The sequence below is a fragment of the Prionailurus viverrinus genome, chromosome C1 (genome assembly GCF_022837055.1).
Source record: "Prionailurus viverrinus isolate Anna chromosome C1, UM_Priviv_1.0, whole genome shotgun sequence".
In the NCBI taxonomy this organism is placed as follows: Eukaryota; Metazoa; Chordata; class Mammalia; order Carnivora; family Felidae; genus Prionailurus; species Prionailurus viverrinus.
Genome location: NC_062568.1, coordinates 34,451,891 through 34,474,703, shown reverse-complemented (window position 1 = coordinate 34,474,703; position 22,813 = coordinate 34,451,891). Strand labels below are relative to the sequence as shown.

General features: G+C 37.4%; 1 protein-coding gene across 6 annotated transcripts in view; it reads right to left on the bottom strand.

Moving 5' to 3' along the window:
- DNAH7 (dynein axonemal heavy chain 7) overlaps positions 1-22,813 on the bottom strand; it is a 276,184-nt gene that overhangs the window by 121,415 nt on the left and 131,956 nt on the right. For all 6 annotated transcript variants that reach the window (XM_047873404.1, XM_047873407.1, XM_047873406.1 and 3 more), the window contains 9 exons: positions 22,337-22,468; positions 20,350-20,574; positions 17,104-17,301; positions 14,894-15,049; positions 14,020-14,188; positions 10,692-10,818; positions 9,009-9,228; positions 3,712-4,584; positions 1,459-1,688 (listed from right to left, as the gene is read on the bottom strand). In XM_047873404.1, the coding sequence (XP_047729360.1) occupies positions 1,459-1,688; positions 3,712-4,584; positions 9,009-9,228; positions 10,692-10,818; positions 14,020-14,188; positions 14,894-15,049; positions 17,104-17,301; positions 20,350-20,574; positions 22,337-22,468 (2,330 nt within the window). The remainder of the gene's footprint in view (positions 1-1,458; positions 1,689-3,711; positions 4,585-9,008; positions 9,229-10,691; positions 10,819-14,019; positions 14,189-14,893; positions 15,050-17,103; positions 17,302-20,349; positions 20,575-22,336; positions 22,469-22,813) is intronic.

The window sequence follows — 22,813 nt, the reverse complement described above, 5'->3', positions numbered from 1 at the left end:
GTAGCAGCCCTGGGTAGGGGTTGCAGATTTCACTAGGTAGATACAGAAAGTACTAATAGTAGGATTCAAACACAGGGGTATGGATCATGGTGCACAGGAAAGCCCAGACACCCGAGCTGGAGAAGGTATTACAATAGTCACTGTCAATATGGATGAGGAGGGTCCTACCAGGATCTAGGTAGCATCCTGGACAGTACGAGAAAAGGTGCTTCAAATGCTTCACATAGTCGGTTAGCACAGGAAGATTTAAAATTAACAGTTAATATGCAAACATTAATCTTTGTGTTAATATTTTTGTGGCATGAAATCTGTGCACATTGGTGTTTTAAGTACATATTTTTAATATTTAGAAGAATTTGGTCTGTTAGGCTAACAGATTAACCTTATAGTCCAGTATAAATTGTGCAATTGAGCAAGAGATAGACTCTGTTTTTTGTTGTGTGTGTGTTTTTTTTTAATTTACATCCAAGTTAGCATATAGTACAACAATGATTTTGGGAGTAAGGGTACCCCTTACCCATTTAGCCCATCCCCCCTTCCACAATCCCTCCAGTAACCCCTCTGTTTGTTCTCTATATTTAAGATAGACTTCTGTTTTAAGGTAAAAATATCTCAAAGTTTATAGATAATATTCAAACAATTAAAAGAACGTAAGGCTCACCCTATGTATCAGTTTAACCGACTAGATTTTATAAATTATATAAGGACCTAGGAAAGTTTGATTGGTTAAATCAGACCTCAAAGGGAAATAAAAACTATTAAAGATTACAAATGCAATGTAAAAAAATTTAAATAACTTTTTGAATATGATCAAACATTAGCTAAAAGCTCCCTTAGAAGGCAGATCACTAAAACTTCTAAACTTCTAGCTTTCTAGCTTAAAATAATGTTTTTACATTTTATAATATATTGAGTGTTTTATGGAACCACAGAAGCTTCTGAATAATACTTTTGACTATAAGTCACCCTCAACGACATTAAGAACTCACACTGATACATTCTGTAGTATATTAAGCTGATTGATATTTCTATCAATGTTTTCAAATGAAAGTTTAAAGAAGGAAAGTTGGCTAGGTAGATAGAGTAGCTGTCTCTGGGTTTCAGCTACTCTACAGTTTTATCTAATTACTTATCAAAAAAAAATTCTCTCTATTGGTGTTTACTCAATATCATTGTCAAAGGATCCTGGAGTCCTAGCCCAGCTCTGAGTGGCCCACCTTTATTCTTTCAACAACTATGATTATGCACTTAGGATGTTCAAGACAATGCATCAGACCTTCTCCCAATCCTACAAATGTTTGTGGAATACATCATTCAAAGATTTAACAAAACTCACAGTTCATATATATGTATATGCATATGCAAAATAAATCTCTTTAACATCATAACCATGTCATTTTTGTACAAATATTTTTAAACCACCATTGCTTACTTAGAAATATGAAATTTCATTTTTACCTTCTTTTCTTTTCCAACAACAGTTTGAAAGTGGAGATTAATTCAAGATAAGAAGTAGGAGTCACATAATTGTATCTTTGAAGTTCAACAAAGAAGGATGTTGATAAATCTATAGTAGAAGTGTGGAAGCTTTTACACATGTTGATACAGCCTTCTCGTATTTCCTCTGACATTTCAATTTCTTCCAAGAAGCGTGAGGCAACTGCCTGGAGAGCATCTTCAGGCCATGACTAAATATAAGATAAATGCTTTAGCACTTGATCAAAATGACTAGTGGAAGTCTGTTACTACTGCAGTCCTTAGTAATTTATGGGTGTTTGAAATGGAAGGGGACACATGAAGAATGGGGCAGGAGGGACACTTCCATGAGCAACTTCTTCTTCCCCCCACACAAGGACTTCAATGCTTAGGACAGGGAGCCAGTAGCTAGTGCAAGTAATATTAACTCTTCATGGCTTGCTCAAAGGTTAAAAAAATTGTTCATGAGTATTGTAGGAGCAAGGAAGAGGAAAGAACTAAACTTATGGAATGTCCATTTCTGTGTGCATCCTACTGGTATTATCTCATTTAATTCTCCCAATTAATTCTCCCTAGTAAATGTTATTATCCTTTCCCCTAAACTCCAGAATCATATGAACAACTATCTCCTTGATTCCTCCTGTATCTCCAACAAGTCCAAAACATGTCCCAAACTATCTACCCCAAAATAGTTGCTGTCTTCCCCAACTTAGTGAACATTACCACCATCCACCCCATGCTCCAGCCAAAATGCAGGAATCATCCTTGGTAACTCTCCTGTTCCTCAGCCTTCCATCCATCCCATAAACAAGTTCTGTGGGCACTGACCCTACTACAGTAGCTTCCAAATCCTTTCTCTTCTTCCTACGTCTACAACAACCACCCCAATTCAACTCTGTTTTCATCTGCTTGAAATATTCCAACAGTGTTCTAACTGGTCTCCCTGCTTATGTGCTCTCTACACCTGGCAAGGTGATTTTTTCAAAATGTAAATCATCTCATCTCTCCAATTTATAATCCTTCAAAGACTTCCCAGTATATTTCAAATCCAAAACCAACTTATAAATCTCTGCCTGTCACACGGTTCTTCCCACCTTTCTGACCTCACTTCTGCTGCTTTTCCCTCAGTTCTTCTGCACCTGCTACCCCATGTTACCTCACACACTCATTCCTTCCACAGCCCCTTGCCTTCACTAGATATGCCGAGGTCCTCTCAGTACTGACGCTTTTTGTCTGCCTTGTTTCCTTGTAAAGATCACCTACTCAGAAAGCCTTTTACTCCCCATATGCTAGCCTGAGAACAGAATGATTTTTTGTTAATTTGTCTGTCTCTAGAAAGTAAGCTCGAGGAGTGCAGAAGCCCCATCTATTTCATTTTTTTTTTTTTGCTTCCAGCATTTAGGATTGTACCTGCTATTGAGCAAGAGTTCCATAAATATGTTTTGCATGAAACAATCGTAGCAGGAAATGGAAGAGCAGAGGGGTTATGTCAATTCCCCAAGGTCAAAAATGCTTAGAGGTTGGCTCTCCCTCATGGGACCTCTGCCATAGCCCACAAACTTCCCACCACACACTGTGGTCTCATCTGCTCTGTGCTTCCTCATTCTGAAGTTTACTACCAAAAGTATCACTCTGGATTTCTTCCTTTTGACTTCCTGCTGGATTTGACTAACAGAAAAAGATTGGAGGGTGGAGGCAGGCACATTTATGTCCTCCCTTCCTTTCCAGCAGAAGCTTAGGTAGGTTTTGGGTTCCTGCTCCTGTCAGGTAGTCCTACTTCCACAGCTCCAAGCTCCAGCGACACGTTCTCCTCCCAATGCCCCTTTATAACCAAATTATAATAACAACTCCCTACTATGTTCCACCCCTTCCTCACTGTTCCACTATCTCCTCTCAGTTCATCTACACCCACCTACACCTCTGTGAGCAGTGCTTTCATTCATCTTTCTTCAGTGGAGCCTTCCAGTGTGCTGATCCCTGTCAGGACCCTGACTGACACCCAAATTTATCCTAAAACCTTCTATAGTATATTGAGGTTAATGATGGTATTTATTAAGAATAAAATGGTTTTTTTTCTATCATGAAGATTTTTTGAACTAGAAAATTCTTGTAGTTTAGATGATTCTGCTAAACTACATTTTTTTTTTTTTGGAGGGGGGAGTCTATAAAGTAAGTCAAGATGATGATGACGACACAACATTTTTAGAAGTCTATCTAAAATTTATATGGCAATACCTGAAACCAGTCAATGGTACAGCAGTTAACAAGAGCAGGGAACTTCCTAAGGCGAATCCGAAATGCATCTCCAATGGGACTCATGGCGAGGACCACATGCAGTTGATTGCGGCAGCGATCGAGAAACATATTGAAAAGAGCTATGGGGCTTCCATCTGTTTGTTTGGTTTTATCCCGTTGGCGATCTAACTGACGCATCTTATCACAGATCTCCTGCTTCTCATCTAATGCAAAGAGGTTTGGAACCTCCCCAGCATTCAGCAGATTGTTGACATCTTCTAGAAATGACTCCCTTTTAATCTGAGTGTCTGTAAACAGGAAGACACCGTGCATCTCACCTTCGGCGCATTTCCTCAAGATCACCTTTAGATCTTCGTGCCACTCAGAAGTACCATAGCCCTTGGAGATTTCAACCTGAAAAACTGTATAATCAGCCATGTGGGCAGCTAATCTGGTGACAGACTGCCTGCCACTCCCTCCAACACCAACCAGAAGAGCATGGCTGCGGGGCTGCTTCAGAATCCTGGAAATCCTGCTGATGTGTTCTATGGCAAATCGGAATAAGACGAGGTTCATGGTTTTTTTGCTCATGTTGTTGTATTCTTCTAGGTGAACCTCTACTATCATCCGAAGATGGTCCACATCTGCAACTTCTCTATAGTTGGTGTCCTCCCTCCTAGGATCGTGGAAATCACAAAACATTAAGCTCCGCAAGTCGTCTTCTCCTACGACTCCATCATTATCAAAGTCTAAAGCTTGGAAAAGCTTATGAAAATCTTCATCCATGTATTTTACCAAAATTTCTTGAATGTAGTTGATAAGCCAACTTCTATCTGCATTATCCAGAAGGCGATCATAATACACTCTAAGGACCTGTAACAATAATCAAGAAGCAGCATTAGGAATGGATTCTTCTATTTTTCTAGTTTTATTTACATATTAATCTCAAGTAGTATAAAAAGTACTCTCAGGAAATTTATTTTTTTTTAAATCTAAGTAGGCCCATATTTATTAAAAATTTGTATTTCTTATTACAAACTTTTTTTTTTTTTTTTACAAACCAAAGACCAGGTTCAGACGAACTGTGGCATTCTGTTATGGTAGCCCTAGCAGACTGATACACGTATCATATAAGCAGTGCATATATTTGTCAGCAAAACTTCTGGTATTTGGGGGCAATTACTAAACCTGTCTGCATCAGCTTCTTTACGTATAGAATGGAAATAGTAATACCTGCACTGCATTACAACCATTAATCTACTTTCTGTCACTACAAATTTTCTTACTCTGCACATTTCATACAAATGGGATCATATGTCACCTTTTTGTGTCTGGCTTCTTTCACTTGGCATGATGCTTTCTAGGTTCATTCATGTTGTAGCATGCATCAGTATTTCTTTTCAGGGCTGAATAAAATTCCACTATATATATATATATATATATATATATATATATATATATATGATCTATCTATCTATATATATATATGTCACATTTTGTTTATTCATCAGCTGATGTATATCTGAGTTGTTTCCAGTTTGGGGCTATTATGAATAATTCTAATAATATTTGGGTATAGGTTTTTGTGTGGACACGTGTTTTCTATTCTCTTGGGTACATGGCTAGGAGCAGAATTGCTGGTATCTCTATGTTTAACATTTTAAGGAACTACCAAGCTGTTTTTCAAAGTAGGTGCACCATTTTTCATTTCCATAAGCAGTACATGAGGGCTAGGATTCCTCCACCATCCTTGCCTGTTTTTTTTTATTGCAGCCATCTTAGTGGGTGTGAGGTAAACTTCACTGGGGTGGTGATTTGCATTTCGCTGATAACTAAAGATGTTGAACATCTTTTCACGTGCTTATTGGCCATATCATCTTTGGAGACATGTCGATTCAAATGTTTTTCCCACTTTTAAATTGGGTTATTTGTCTTCTACTGTTGAGTTGTAATAATTCTTTATGTTTTCTGGATATTAGACACTGATCAGATCTATGACTTGAAGCTATTTTTCCCCATTCTACAGGCTATCTTTTCACTATCTAGATAGTGTCCTTTGTAGCATGAAAATGTTTAACTTTGATGACATCCAATTTATTTTTTCTTTGGATCCCTTGTGCAGACTATTTATACTTAACAAGCAAATCAGATGTTATGCATGCTAACATTTGAAAGCCATGGAGAAACCAAAGGGAATGTAAACTAGTAAGCCAGTTTCATACCTTGAAAACTATTTAGTAAAATTATATTAGGTCCTCTAGTTCGGTGAAAGGGTCTGGAAAGGAAAAGGACACTTAGCGTAGTATCTGACATATATTAGACCCTCAGGAAATCGTTTTTGAGTGAATAGAAACAAAGCCCAAATAGAGTGCTGAGTTCAATCACTTCATATTTTTTGAAGTGTTGAGAACAACGTGCCTAGCCCTGTTCTCAGCACTGTGGATAAATCAGTGACAAAAAATAAAAAAATAAAAAGCAACTCTGCCCTCATGGAGCTTGCCCACTATCTGAGAGAGGTGGACAATAAACAAAATAAATAAATTATATGGCATGTTAGATGCTGATGAATGCTATGAAAATAAGAAAAATAGAGCAAGTCAAGAAAGACTGGAACCGTTGATGGGGTATGAGCCTGTGATATTCACGTGGGTGGTCAATGTGGACCTCATCGAGAGGGAGACATTTGATCAAAGGCAGTATAAAGCTAACCCACAGGATCAATATCTGGGGTAAGAGCATTCCAGGAAGAGAGAATAGCCAGGAGGCCTGTGCTGATGGTGAAGGTTCAATGAATGTGAGAGAAGGAGGTAGCCTGAGGGGAACCAGGAAAGAGGTACACATATAACATCTTATGGGCCACCAGACTTTTATTTTTAATCCCTCTTAATAAAGTGCTATTATAAGGTTTTGAACTGAGGACTTAAACTCATTATGTTATATGAAGTAGCCGTTAAAAATCGCAAGTTATTGGGGCACCTGGGTGGCTCAGTCAATTAAGCATCTGACTTCAGCTCAGGTCATGATCTCAAGGTTCGTGGGTTCGAGCCCCACGTCAGGCTCTGTGCTGAATGCTTGCTCAGAGCCTGGAGCCTGCTTCGGATTCTGTGCCTCCTCTCTCTGCCCCTCCCCCGTTAGCGCTCTGTCTCACTCTCTCAAAAATAAATAAAGGTAATAAAAAAAAGTTTTTTAATAAAAACATTTCAAGTTATTATATTAAGGATCTCATTAAATGGCCTAAGAGCTCAACAGCCAGCGTCAAAACTCAATAATCTACCATCAAAGGCAGCATAAGATTTGGAAAAGTATAAAGAGTAATGGCACATACTATAAGTATATAATAGCACATATGAACTGCTCCCACGAATCAAAGAAAGCAATGGTACGTATAATCCCAAGTGATGAAACATGTCATGTATCATAAGACTGCCTTTCTTCCTCCCCTTATGCACTCACACAATATTTGCTGTGTCCTTGCCATGTGTCAGGCACTGGGGTAAGTACAGAGTAAGCAAAGATGCTGCTTACAGCAAGCTTCTTTTCCAGTAGAGACATTAAATAAGCCAAAATATAGGCAATGTCAAGTGATGTTCAGTGTTATGAAGCAAAAGGTTAAAGGAAAAAGAGCTATGGCAGGTAGGGATGGCCTAAGGCAAGCCTCTATGGAAAGAGGATATTTGAGCAGAGACCTTAAGGAAGTAGGCAGGCTTTGTGGATAACGGGGGGAAGAGTGTTCTAGGCAGAAGGAATATCAAGGGTGAAGCTCCTCAAGTGGAGGATGCCAGATCTTCCTAGAGCAAGATTTGGCTGCTGACAAAATTAACTCTTTTGATGAAGTCAGTGACATCCTTCTCTCACATCTCTCTCCCTCTCCACCTTTCAGCTATTTCTATCACTCTGTGGCCTACTAGACTTAGAGCCTGCGTCTGTGTCCCCAAATACAGATCCTACTCAGGCAACTAAGGGACCTGCAGAAGAGTACAGTAAGAATCACAGATCATACTTTTCCAAAAAATTAATTTTAGGGACCTTGCTGTGGCCAAAATATTTGAGTAGAATGGACTTTTTTTCCCCTTTTAAATGTTTATTTATTTTTCAGAGAGAGAGAGATAGAGAGAACGCAAGTAGGGGAGGGGCATAGAGAGAGGGAGACACAGAATCTGAAGCAGGGTCCAGGCTCTGAGCTGTCAGCACAGAGCCCGACGCGGGGCTTGATCTCAAACCGTGCCCGAACTCACAAACCACGAGATCATGACCTGAGCTGAAGTCAGATCTTTAACCTACTGAGCCACCCAGAATAGACTTTCATTTGGACATATATTTGAATGTGTGAGGATTTAGGAATTCAGACTGTAGAATAAAAAGCCAACAGAAATGGAATTTGTAAACACCCTTTAGAAATTTATGTCTCCACAGCACGTGGTTTTAACATACCAGCACATTCCATTTTCTAACTTCTTAACTACATTATTAAATTAAAATAGCTATATTATTTACATGTTAAAAATAAAACATTTTTCTTTAACTTTCCTATATTCTTTGTCTATTTTTAAAATATTTTTATTTTTTTTAACAATTATTTATTTTTGAGAGACAGAGAGAAAGAGCATGAGTAGGGGAGGGGTAGAGAGAGAAGAAGATACAGAATGCAAAGCAGGCTCCAGGCTCTAAGCCGTCAGCACAGAGCTTGACACGGGGCTCGAATCCATGAATCACGAGATCATGGCCTAAGCTGAAGTTGGACACTTAACCAGCTGAGCCACCTAGCGCCCCTATTTTTAAAATATTGAATTATTATTTCTGCTGTCTTGTTTTTTGTACTCTCTCTCCCTCTTTCCACAAGTTTTTACAAGAAAATATTCACCCACATACCTCTTCCCAGAGATAAATATATTTTTACATAGTTTGTGTGCTCTCAAAACTAGTTTGCTCTGCAGTTTTTTGGCAAGGAAATATTGCAAGTAATGTAAATAAATGTGTTCACTTCTTATAAAATCAATTACTTAAAAAGTATTCCACCTCAAAAATTATTTAAAATAAAACTAACAAGGATTAAGTAACTTAAAAAAAGATTGACCCAAAGTGATACCTACTCTAAAAATATCTTAAAAGTCAACAAAAATTTCTAAAACTGCGAGATAAAGCATTTTAAATACCATGAAATATATTAGTGTTAACTATTCTTTTAAATTACCTTGATCATTGATTGGCCTTAATAATACAAATAGCTGAATGCATTTCAACAATATAAATTGCTAAATGTTTCTTTTTAGCCAATTGTGAATAATATGAAAATTTACCTCATGAACCCAGAGACGCTTAATCACTTCTTTGGTTTCTGCTGTTTCTGGTCTTGATAAACAAACCCCCTGAATAACACGAGAGAAATCACGGAGGTTGAACAAGTAGTGAGACTTAGCTGGTGTAGGCAACAGATTTTTCATGGCTTCTTTATACAGAGTCATGGTACCGTTTACAATTTGTGTGGTCAAATCTAGAAAATCATCTGGAAATTTATAACTTAAAAAAATTTGATAAAAAAGAAAGTGTTAGCAAATATGATAAATACATACATAGATAAATGATATTTAACATGTCTAGTGCAAAATTTTTCTGATTGAACCAATTGATTTAATTTACAAGATTACCATTTCTTTTTCCAATAATAATAATGATGATAGTAGAATTTTAATTTCTTTTACAATAACTTTCCATTCATTATTTTATTTTATGTTCAAAGAAACTCCACAGGAAGGCAGGACCAATGTAATGGACTTAAAATTACCTACATAAGTAAACAGAAGAGCCAGCCAAGGAACTCGGATTATGTAACTCAAATCCAGTATCCACTAGACAAATGTGTCCTAACTTCTTTCACCCCTCATCATTCTCAGTTGCATATAAATGGATCCCTTGGGGCACCTGGGTGTCTCAGTTGGTTGAGTATCTGACTTCAGCTCAGGTCATGATCTCACTGTTCGTGGGTTCGAGCCCCACATCAGGCTCTGTGCTGACAGCTCAGAACCTGGAGCCTGCTTCAGATTCTGTGTCTCCCTCTATCTGCCCCTTGCCTGCTTATGCTCTGTCTCTCTCTCTGTCTCTCAAAGATGAATAAATGTTAAAATAAATAAATAAATAAATAAATAAATAAATAAATAAAATCTCTGAAGAACACTGGTGAAATGACTATTTTCAGAGAAAATAAGGAAGGAGATAAAAATATGGGAAAAATAAGAAAAAGAGAAAAAGAAAAAGGAAAGTTAAAAAGAAAGTGACATAAATAGAGTGGCAGGATTTAAAAAAAACAGGAGCAAAGGGCACAATTAGGGTAGAAAGAACATGGGAAATGAATATCCATTTAGAAAAACGGACTATCTTAACTTCTGGCTTGAGGAAGAGCCAGCTGTCCTCCTCCATCATCACAGGAGAGGGCAAGGAATGACAATTACCTGAGAATGGACAGCAGGGAACTGAGACTTGCACTGCCCAGGTCTACTTGGCTCTTGAACCTCTCCGTTCATCACGTTGAAAAGCACTGAATGGCCAGAGCTAGAGAACAACATTTCTCCAGGGTACAAGCTACACTCAAACTTGGACATGAACCTTCTGGGGGAATTCCCTATAGGGTATCAAAGTCAGAGGACAAACCTGGCATAAATCTTTCCAGCATTAATTGTACTACATGGTGAAAATTCAAAATATTGACAATTCCAATGTGGACATATTAAACAGCAGAGTGCAAAATTTGTATGGATTTGGGGGCTAAAATCCAAGACTTCAGACAAAAAGAAAAAGGTACCCTGTCCCCTTGTGTTATGCTCCCATACCTGGAGATGTGAGCAGCAGAGGAGAGCAGTGTTACCTGTTATCTTTATCTAGGGATGCTTTCATGGAAAAGTTGGAGAAGCACTACTTATATTGATACGTTTCCAAAAGACTTTATACCCCATAATGAAAAAAGAAACACACTTTAAATTACTTACCAGATCTTTAAATGCCAGGTTAAGATTCTAGAGAAGATCGCAAACATGGATTTATCACTAAACTCATTGATTGTTATAATATTAAAATGTCGCATGTATCGGGGAGTTATTGGATTTCGACCACCACCTAAATATTAAAAACAGTAACTCTTAACAACATTACTGCTACACACTAGAATTTTTTCTCCGATATTTTATAGCATAAAATAACTTGAAAGAGGACAAATTCACAGCATCCAGAGAAATGAAGAGCAATTATGTGGGTAACCGTGACCTGAAAACAGTTTTCCCCTCAAATTCACTAAGTGTTTTTTCTAGTTGAATTATCTGATTGAGTTCTTAGGTCAGGTCTATTTACCAAAAGAAATGAGACCAGACAGAAAGCTATCAGCCACCTTCTCTGTGACTCATAGAGCCCAAAGCAGTAAACTATAAACATCCTCATTACAATGTAATATTCAGATATAACATTAAACAATAGTAATATTGTATACAATATTGGGGAACATGACTGATCAAACTTTAGCGTCATTCCCACATGGGTGAAATTCAGCACCATCTTGGCACATAGCCCAATTCTTCCCCCACATCCTAAAATGAATTTCCTGAGGACTAGTCTATGTGGCTCATGGGGCCACTTCATTGACTTGCATTTTAAAAAACTGGGGGATTATCTCACTTTCATGAAATAATGACTACATTTTTAAATATTAAGCTTTAATAACAGACTTAGAATGTAACATCACCTGAAAAAATTATTGATGTTATGCTTAAATACATAAGCAAATTACATTTGCTTTTTAAGGGCATTCTATCATGAAATCTTTAGTAACGAAGTAATTTTAGAAGTATGTGATATCTCTAACACATATTTTTGCATAAAAATATGTAGGTTCATGTTTTATATTTGTTTAAAACCAGGTAAATCTGTATTTGCTTCTATCACTGAATTATCTGGTGCTCATTCTGAAAATATGAGAAATGTGTGAAAGTATATAACTGGTAGTCTACACATCAAAACAACTGTGTTTGCCTATAGTATTTACAAACTTAATATAAAGAACGCTGATGCGCTGGGGTGAGTTTAAGGAGATGGTGAAACAGCCAATGAAGCAAAGGCCAGACATCACATCCTCCAGCTCTGTCTTCAACTTTTCTTCCCAAAGATCATTCATAAATGGTGATGTGTTTAGAAAATGGGGTCCAAGAGGGAAAGATACCTCATGGTTTCAGACTACTCCTCTGTCCAGTCCCCGAAGGAACAGGGCAAAGTGAACATGTGATACAAATGACTGGCTTGGGTAGTAAGAGAGAGGCAAAGTAGAACCAAGTCTGAGACCCAGAAACAAAAGAATCTTGTTAAAAAAAAAGAAGGAAGGAAGGAAGGAAGGAAGGAAGGAAGGAAGGAAGGAAAGAAAAGAAAAGAGAAGAAAAGAAAAGAAAGAAAACAGAGGCAAACCATAAACCAGACTGTTAACTATAGAGAGCAAATTGAGGGTTGCTGGAGGGGAGGTAGATGGGGGATGAGCTGAATGGGGGATGGGTATTATGGAGGGCATTAATGATGAACATTGGGTGTTAAATGTAAGCGATGGGTCACTGAGTCCTACACCTGAAACTAACATTACACTGTATGTTAACTAACTGAAGTTTAAATAAAAACTCGGAAGAAAAAAAGAAAAGAAAAAAAGCATTTGAAGTGGCCCAGAAAGTGTGCTGAGAGCAATTACTGATTCAGAGCAAACTGACTGCATTATAGGGAAGATAAGGAGGCAAATACCAAAGGGATTCCTTGAAGAAATGGTATATAGAAAAAAGGAATTAAAAAAAAGTTTTTAAGGTTTATTTATTTTTGAGAGGGGGAGGAGGGGCAGAGAAAGAGGGAGACACAGAATCTGAGGCAGGCTCCAGGCTCCAAGCTGTCAGCACAGAGCCCAATGTGGAGCTTGAACTCATGAGCAGCGAGATCATGACCTGAGCAGAGATCTGATGCTCAACCGACTGAGCTACTCAGGTGCCTTTTAATTTTTTTTTTTTTAAAGAGAAAAGAAATTTTTAAAGACTAGAATAACAAATAGGTATTTATCCAAAGGATACAAAAATGCTGATTTCAAGGGGCAAATGCACCCCAATGTTTATAGCAGCACTATCAACAATAGCCAAAGTATGAAAAGAGCACAATGTCCACTGGCTGATGAATGGATAAAGAAGATGTGGCAATATATACACAATGGAATATTACTTGGCAATCAAAAGAATGAAATCTTGCCATTTGCAACAATGTGGATAGAACTTGAGTGTATTATGCTAAGCAAAATTAGTCAGAGAAAGATAAAAATCATATGATTTCACACATATGTGGAATTTAAGAAACAAAACAAAACAGATGAACATAAGGGAAGGAAATGAAAAATAAGATAAAAAGAGAGAGGGAGGCAAACCATAAGAGACTCTTAAATACAGAGAAACTGAGAGTTGTTGGAGGGCTGGTGGGTGGGGGATGGGCTAAATGGGTGATGGGCACCCAGGAGGGCACTTGCTGGGATGAGCACTGGGTGTGATATATATAAGTGATCAATCAATAAATTTTACCCCTGAAACTAAGACTCCACTATCTGTTAACTAACTTGCATTTAAATAAATTTAAAAAAAATTTTTTAATTAAAAGAGCTGGCAAGGATGATTCAAAGAGAAAAACAAAGACATAATGAATAAAGACTAGAATACCAGCTGGAGTTCAGGAAAAGAACAGCTAAAGATGTCCAGTTACTTGAATCAAGTCACTTTTGATACCCCAGCATAAAAAAATTTCCCTTGTATAGAAATTCCTTTGAGTTTATCAATTTCCCTTGAGATACGCAAAGAATGTTTAAGGGTTAATTCTTTTGACTATTTGCTACTTCAATTCCTCTTAACAGCCTGTCTAAATCCAAAGACTCACTAGAATGAGACTTGATTGGAGTAGCGGAAAAGGGAATTTCATACAGTTGAAGGATTAAGGAATAAAAGAGAGGGAAATGAGCTGCTCCAGGGGCATCTGGATCCTTAGAATGCAGAGACAGGAAGTTCAGAGCAAAGTGCCAGAAGGTGGGAGAAAAAGGATTTGGAAGAATTGGTGGGAGAATGCCCCCAAGCAAGGTAACCCACTTCATAGTGTTGACCATTGTACTATATTTCCATAGGTCACAAAGAACACACAGAGAAAATATATACACAAGAAAGTGTAACTCAGTTGTCCAGTTGGGTTTCTTTTTCTTTCTCCAGCTATCTTTCTAGGTATAACCAGACTGATTCTCAATCTTAGTAATCACAAACTCAGAAAACGTACCTGGAGGTCCCATAGCGCACATGATTTGAATGTCCACTAGCTTAATCATAGAACAATCTTTTAGGTCATACCAATTCCAGTGATCTAACCATTGTCTAAGCAACTCAATGGGTGGCTGAGCCCCATATACTTCCCGAGCGGGCATATTGACATCATCTACAAAGACAACCTGAGAATAAAAAGAGAAGCAGTATTACAAAATATTAACACCTTAAAGTCCTATTGTATAAATCGTGTTGAGGCAAAGAATGTAGAGTACATATGTGAGAAATGATGGTTTCTTTTCAAATAAAGAATATCCCCTAGCATCCATGCTTCCAAGGAATAGGGAAAGTCTCATTGCTAACCTTTATAGATTAAGAGTTGAGGACTTAATAATCCTCTCACACAATTTGTTTCTCAATATGCCTCCTCTTTTTCCTTATACAATTTCAATACATTAAAGTAAATGAGAAAGCTAGGGTGTTAAAATGATTATAACCTCTGAGTGGTGAAAGTTAGGTTCAAAGGGGTGTTCCTGGCAAAGAAACACAGAGAAGTCAATTGATAGCTGGGTTGTTTAAAGGTCTAGAGGAGCAAGCAGCATAGATGGCTGAATAGAAATGTTAATCAGAAAAGTAGAAAGGTAGATAATTTCCCAGATGAATATTTTACTTTTAATTCAAAGGGCAAGTGCTTGTTTTTAATGTCAAGTTGTCTAATGCACATGCAAATATGAACACACTTTTAGGGAAACTTAATCAAAATTTGTGATTAAAAAACAGTGTACAAAAAGATATCAAGTTTTAGTCTATCTTGTTTCATTTTTCTGACTGTAGCAGGGTCAGCGAAGTGGACCAGTGCTGTGCCATACATATAGAAACAGAGCAATTACCATTCTCTTGCCCAAAGGAGGACCAAAAACTCCCTTTCTTCTTTTGTCCAATTTTGACATGATGATATTCTGAGTTTGAGCTGCTGTAGTTTGTGCTGAGAAGTTAATTATCAGAGGCTTGTAGATGTCTTTGCTGAGTTGATTTAAAAGAAAATTCTATATAATAGGAAATAATAAAATGAGCCATAGTTTGGAATTATGCTCTGACTTTTGAAAATAAACACTAAGCAAAATTATTGACACACCTGAATCTACACTTAGAGTGTCATAACAATGTGAAAAAAGGGATGGAATCAATAGAAATAACAGTTACTGTATCAGTGGTGTCTCTATTTGTCCAGGCCCCATGCATATGGCCTCTCTGATTTCCAAAGCCACCACACAGAGTACACATTCCTTCTTAACAAGAGATCATGGGGACTCAGAGGCTAAGAAACTCGTTTAAGGTCTCAGGGATGGGGGAAGGGGGAAGAATTCAGATCGCCATGCATCTCTTACCAGATAAATGTTCTTTTTATTATAGTCTGTTATCTTTCCACTGAAACACCAAGTTATCAGACTAGAAGTTAGGAAGCTTAAATAATATAACCGTATTTTCAAAATGGATTTCACCGGAAAGCAGGTGCAATTACAATGATTCTTAACCAAGACGTTGTGTTTTACAAATCATCTTGTGAAAGAATAATTAAATAGGAAAATATTTACAATAGATTAGGTAGAAAAAGCAGATTACAAAATAAGATGCAAAGTACATTCCCCATTTTGTAAAAAGTAGTGTTTTTTGTTTGTTTGTTTTGCCTGGGCTGAATTTGGAATGAGGGTATAAATGACAAATGGGTTTATTTTTCTCCAACCATTGCCTTTAACCTTATCAAGTCTCCATTCCTTGACTCTTGATGGTATCTTGGGTAAATCCCTTAGCTTTCTGTATACTTTCAGCAAGATTGATTTTTAACCTTGGCCAAACCAACACCTTAATTTAAAATCTCAGTTTAAAACTTCTCCATCTCTGCTGTTGGATATTTCCTGATGTATACAGCATTTAAATTACAATGAGGGTTTCGTTTCAGTATGTTCTGAAAGATATTATTCAATAAATGTTATCAGGACAATTATTTAACATATGGCTAAATATATTCCAAAAGGATTGACAGATTACATAAAAAGATAAAAATCAATAAAGAACTAGAAACAGGAACTATCATAATTGGGGGAATGTGAGTTGACTGAGAACCTGCAATGGGGGAGGGATCACTGATGGCTCATTTGGGCTCCTTTCCCTCTTTCCCATCTTCTTCCCACCCCGCAGCTGGGTGGGGGACAGAGCTAGAGGAAGATAGGCAAAAGTCCTATCCCACTGGCATCACTGTGGTTTCCTCTTGGATAATGTGGTCTTGCCTGCTGTCGTGGAAAGCTTCTAAATGCTTACTCAGAGGAGCAGATCTGCGAATTCTTTAGAAACTCCAAAGGGATACCCACACTGTGCAGTTCTCTGCCATAAGGAAAGTAATGGGGCTCCACACTGCGGCACTGCTGTGGGTAGTCATCTAGAACGGAGTCCCAAGAAGGCTGAAGTCCACTTATCTTCCACATTGTCCACTTGCCCCTGGGAAACTTGCACTCACTTGTCCTGCCAAAGCTGGGGATACTTACTGACAGCTCCAGGCAGCTTTCTGCCTTCAGAAATCTGAAACTAGAGGCGAGAACTAGTCTTTGTTCAATATGACCCTCTAAACACAAAGGAACACAGACTGTGTAAAGCTACTGAGATTTGGGGCATTATCTGTTATAGCAGCTAGTATTTTTTTTTTTAAACAAACACACAATGGGAATCATTACAGAAGTCAGTCTTATTACTACATAATAATCCTTCTTATATTAAATAATTTTGAAAATTAAATATCAAGTGTAATTAATTAAAACACCCCTTCCTTTCAACAGAGATGAACTTCTTCATCCTCAACAAGCTATTTTTATTAAAATACCTTTAAAAATACCTTTAAAAAGGTACAATAATTTAGTGATGTAAAACAGCATATCTTTAGTCCATTTTCTAAAATAGGCAGTTACTAAAAAATTCTCCGTGGCTACAACATCAAAATATTGGAATGTTTAAAAAATATGAAGTTTACTATTACACGTAGTTTACAAAATAACATTCTTAGGAATATTAATGTACCTTTTAACATGTAGATTTCTCTAATACTTACAATGATATAAACACTCTTTCCAGTTCCTGTTGGTCCTACAAATATTGAAGGCTTTTGATGGGTGGTTAACAATTCCATTAATGCAGAGTATCGAACTGTGTCCAGAGTTGGTACAATGATTTCATTAAACATCATATCCTTAGGAATTGGAGGAGCTTCTGCCAATTTTTTTACCCATGGTTCCCATTTTCCTATTCCCTGTTCATAATAAATAGCCAAACGGTGAATGTTATATTATGAAATACTTTTAAAAGCTCTGTACTCCTGTGCCACTGTAGAAAAGATCAAAGATCAAGACCAAAACAAAACACTGATGTTTATACATTTGTTTTTAGCCTTTAAAACACTTCACCCTGAATTTGAAAGTTAAACTTTGTGCTAAATTGAGAAGAAACGAGGCTTTTATATGAATCAAAATGAAATGGCAATGCTGTGGTTTTTTTAATGCCCTGAAACCACTGATTACGTCAACCCAAAGATCAGCTATTTTGGCCAAATGTTAGATTGAGAAAACTGGACTAATTAATGCATTAAAGAGAATTTTATTCCATAGTGTTAACCAATATAGCACTTATTTCCCTAGAACATCAGCTGCTGTTGCTTATACTTTAATACTTTTTTATTTTTTATGTCTATTTTTTTTTGAGGGGGGGAGAGAGAGAGAGAGACCGAGAGAGAGAAAGAGAGAGAGGGAGGAGGACAGAGGATCTGAAGCAGGCTTTGTGCTGACAGCAGAGAGCCCAATGCAAGGCTCAAACTCATGAATCTTGAGATCATGACCTGAGTCAAAGTCAGATGTTTAACCAACTGAGCCACCCAGGCACCTCTGCTTATGCTTTTATAATGGTCTTTATAACAAACATCAGCTTATCATTTCAGGTGAGATTTTTGTAAATTGTGGTTAAAAAAAATACCTAAAATATACCTTCAACCATTTTTTTGAGTATACAGTTCAGTAGTTTTAACTATATTCACATTGCTGTGCAGCAGCTATCTAGAATAGACAAGATTTCTTAATGTGAGATTATTATCATGACTTAACATTAGACTGCATCTTTGTATCCAATTAACTTGTCAACTAAAATTTGTGCTTGCTATACAGTGTTTAGAACAAAAATTTTCAAAGATATCATGTTAACTCTCTCACCTTAGAAAAACATCACTGGTCTCTCCATTCTTGCAAAATCAAATTTAAGCTCCTGGTCATTTAAAGCATATCAGAATTCAGGCCCTCCTTCCTTATATCTTTACGTGTTCCACAGGCCAGTCTCATCGATGGACCTACTGTTTCCCTACATGACCTGGGTTCCTAGACCTTCCCACATGGCACTCTTTTGGCTTAGAGTGTCACATGACACTCTTCTGAAGAGGTTATGAACTCGTCAAGGGCAGCTCTGTGCCTTATTCATTTTTGTACCCTCTGGCACAGTGCTTTGCGGATAGTACAGATTTTTTTTTGAGGACAGTGAATTCACATCACATGTGAAAACTGTATTACAAAGACATTTCTAGAACTTTCTAGAACTGATGAAAATAACAATTTCCTTCCCATATTCTTTTTTTAAAGTATATTCATTTTTGAGAAAGAGAGACAGAGAGTGAGCAGGGGAGGGCCAGAGAGAGAGAGGGAGACACAGAATTTGAAGAAGGCCCCAGGCTCTGAGCTATCAGCACAGAGCCCGATGTGGGGCTTGAACCTATAAGCTGCGAGATCATGACCTGAGCCAAAGTTGGATGCTTAACTGACTGAGCCACGCAGGTCCCCTCCTTCTCATATTTTTGATGATCTTTTCTAACATGGATCTTTTGCCACCATATGAGGAAGGAAAAGTTAAGAGTCAGAAAACCTGGAGTGGATATGCCCTTAGAGATTTTGTGATACTAGGAAAATCACCTATCTCTGAGCCCTAATTTCCTCAATGGGAAGATTTGCAAAATAATACTATCTTTCTTATTTCACTGAGATATTGGGAAACAAATAGAAATGATTGTGGAAAAGCTTAATAAACTTCAAAGTGCTCTGAAAATGCAGGCTATTGTTAGTAATTGGAAATAAAATAAAATTAGGAAAAATGAAAGGATAATATCTTGCAGTTGACAGGGTGAAGAATCTCTTCTGAGGTAAGCCTGGTAATATACCTCAAAAGCCATAAAAATTTAAAAATTGATATAGCAAATTCCTTTTCTAGGAACTTCTCTTTTTTACTTAAAATTTTTTTTAAGTTTATTGTTTATTTATTTATTTTGAGACAGAGACAGCATGAGTGGGGGAGGGGCAGAAAGCAGGAAGGAGAGAGAATCCCAAGCAGGCTCTGTGTTGTCAGGGCAGAACCCAGTGCAGGCTCGAACCCATAAAACTGTGAGATCATGACGTGAGCCAAAACCAAGAGTCTGACACTCAACCAACTGAGCCACCCAGGTGCCCCTCTAGGAATTTATCTTAAAGAAAAAATCAGACATATATACACATGGCTTGTATACAAGAATATTCACCAAAGCAGAAAAACTAAGAAACAACAAAAACAGTTCAACATCTAACAGTAGGAAACTGTTGGGCTAGATTGTGGTCCTCAGATAATAGAATCTACGGAGGCTTAGAAAAATAAGTTTATTGAAGAAATACTAATGAGATAGAAAGGTGTTCTATTTATTAATGGGAGAAGAGGTTATAAAATTACCCTCTGGGGATATAGTATGATCCAACTTCACCTGAAGCTCCATATTTAAACATTATGGATTTTTAAATGTCCTCAATACAGTACTTATAGCTGTCACACACATACAGGTGAACAAACACCACCCAGGTTTTATTGTCCAATTCATTTGTGATGTGCTGAATTAACACTAACCCAGCTATGGCCCTACAGGGCTTCTTACCATCTGTGATATGCTAACATGCACCAAATGAATCTCCAAGAGGTATCTTAAAGCAAAATGTACCTACTGCTGGACTAGATGTCATAATGTGTAATTTTATTTAATGAATACAATAGGCCCATCAGGTGTTATTATTTATCTCATTTTATCAAAGAGAAAAGCAAGAATCAGAAAGATTAATAAACTAGTCCCAGGTTCTACAGAAAGAAAGTGGCGTTACTAGGACTGAAACCCAGAGGTGTCCGACTTCAAAGCCAAAGCAACTTCCTTTACTACTCCATGTTGACTCTTAAGGTAAACAGTGGTGACAAGGTGGCCCCAGAGCCATTATGTGCTGTAATGTTGTACATCTTGCTTCAGAGTTCTTACCTCAGTGACAAATTGATAATCATAAATTGTTCCTTTTTCAGGAAATGGGACAGTTAGTGCTTTTGAAGACGTTTGTTCCGTACCGCTCAGTAATTTAAACTTATTTTGAGTTAGTTCTGAAATTGGGCCTTCCATTAGTTCTCGAAGAATCTTATCAAATCTCAACCTATCATCATCATTACAAGACGCTCCGACGGACCAGATCAATGAAAATAGAAAAATGCCCTGCATCGGAGAGATGAGAAGATAGAGTGCATTAAAAAAGGACTTTAATGTATTCTTGAAGCTTGAATCAGATCAGCCAGATTAATATCTTTGAAAGAAAATGAATAAACTAACATATAATAGTAAGTTATCTCAGGATTTTATAATAATTAGATTTTTAAAAACCAAATTGCATGTTTTAGAAAAATCTTGCTATCAGAAAAGATAATATAATGCAAAGTATAATTCTAGGCATTGTGAAACCTCAGAATGATTAGTCTGGTAAATCACATGAAATTTTAAGTAAGCGGCAGGACCCTGATATTAAAAAAGAACATTGAGATAACTTTTTATGAAGGCATATTTTAATAAGGAATAATCAATCCACAATAAACCTGCTTTTTAAATTTAAATGTTGATAGTGTTTTCGTAAAAGCAGAACAAATTTATATTCATTTATTTACCTGTTGTAATAATCTGAGCAACGAATGCATAAACTAGAACTGTCATTCTGTAAGCTTTCTTCTTACCAGGCTTAGGCAGGAAAACAGAGTAGATGACAAGACCCACCACTAAATGAGAAAACTTACTAGTTTGCTTTAAAATCAAATCCGCTTCTTTTTAAAAAAATTTTTTTAACATTTATTTTTGAGAGACCGAGCATGAGCAACAGAGGGGCAGAGAGAGAGGGAGACACAGAATCCCAATCAGGCTCCAGGCTCTGAGCTGTCAGCACAGAGCCCAATGTGGGGCTCGAACTCACGAACCATGAGATCATGACCTGAGCTGAAGTCGGACACTGAAACCAACTGAGCTCCTCAAATCCCCTTTATAATGCCAAAACAAACACAATCTTGACTATGCTCATAAAAGTTGTGGACTCTACTTCGACACTGTGCACCTGCTCCTAGATTACTCACAGGTTGTTTCTCTCCAGAAACTCTTTAAAACTAAATTAAAAATTAATTTATTTAATAGAATGTAAGTAATAAGAGCAACATGTTGACCACATTAGAAATGCTACCATTAGCAGTACATAATTTTTTATTAAGGAATATTCAAGGTCTGTTGATAATTTTATTCCTATTTTAAAAATACATTTATACATATTTTCTTCCTTTCCTCAATCCTGATGTAGATTTGTATATGCATATATATATTTTAAGCGCTTAAATCTCAAGAAAAATGGGGCACCTGGGTGGCTCAGTCAGTTGAGCATCTGACTCTTGATTTTGGCTTAGGTCGTGATCTCGTGGTTCCTGGGATCCAGCCCCGTATTGGGCTCTGTGCTTATATAGCCCGGAGCCTGCTTGGGATTCTCTCTCTGTCTCTCGCTCTCTCTCTGTCCCTACACCTGTTCACACGTGCTCCCTCTTTCTCAAAATAAAGAAACTTAAAAGAAAAAGCGAAGAAAAGCAAGGAAAAAATGCAAAGAGTTATTATGATTTGCAGGTTGAAGGGGAGGGAGGTGAATCTTATCAAATGGTCATTGCTATTTTGGGGGTTGATCATTTCTGAGGCTGGTTAAGTGACTGAAGATTCCAGTAGCAGATCTAAGGGTATCAGTGGGTTTCACCCAAACCTCATGAGGCCATAGAACTGCCAGTTGAGGAGGTTCCTCCAAGGACCTACTATTTGGGGCCTGACTTTTTCCTTGCTGTTCAGTTACCACCCACAGTCCAGCCCCCATTTCTGGGGGAGAAATGAAGTTCATTAATGAGGAAGCACTGGGGAAAGCAGTAGATGCCTTTCTACAGCAGGATTCAAAGGCAATGGACCTTACCTCCAATAAAGAATACGTTTCTCGGTCATTTCTCTCTTTCACTTTGACTGCATCAGCAAAGTCATCGATAAAACAGTCTATTAGATTCATTAAGGATCGGACTAAGTTTGTGTCTGAAGTAGGAGATAATTCCTGAAAAATCAGGGGGAAAAGTCTATAGAACAAATTAACTTAAATTAGGCACTAATTAAAATAGCATCAACTAATATTTATTGAACTTACTTCGTCCTCATAGCTTGTAGTACTTATGAAAAGGCATGATTATAATTCTAGCTCTATAGGTAGGAAAACTGAGGCACGGATTAATTCCCTAGTCTAGAGTGTAGTGACACTGGATGTGTTGTCCTGTACATAGGTCCTAGCACCATGCATCACATAGCAAGTTCTCCATAAACACGTGTCTTCTTGCCTCCGAGCTCTCCTCCAACCTTTAGAGGGGTATTGCTTCACAGTTACTGTGTGAGAATTAACTCTCTG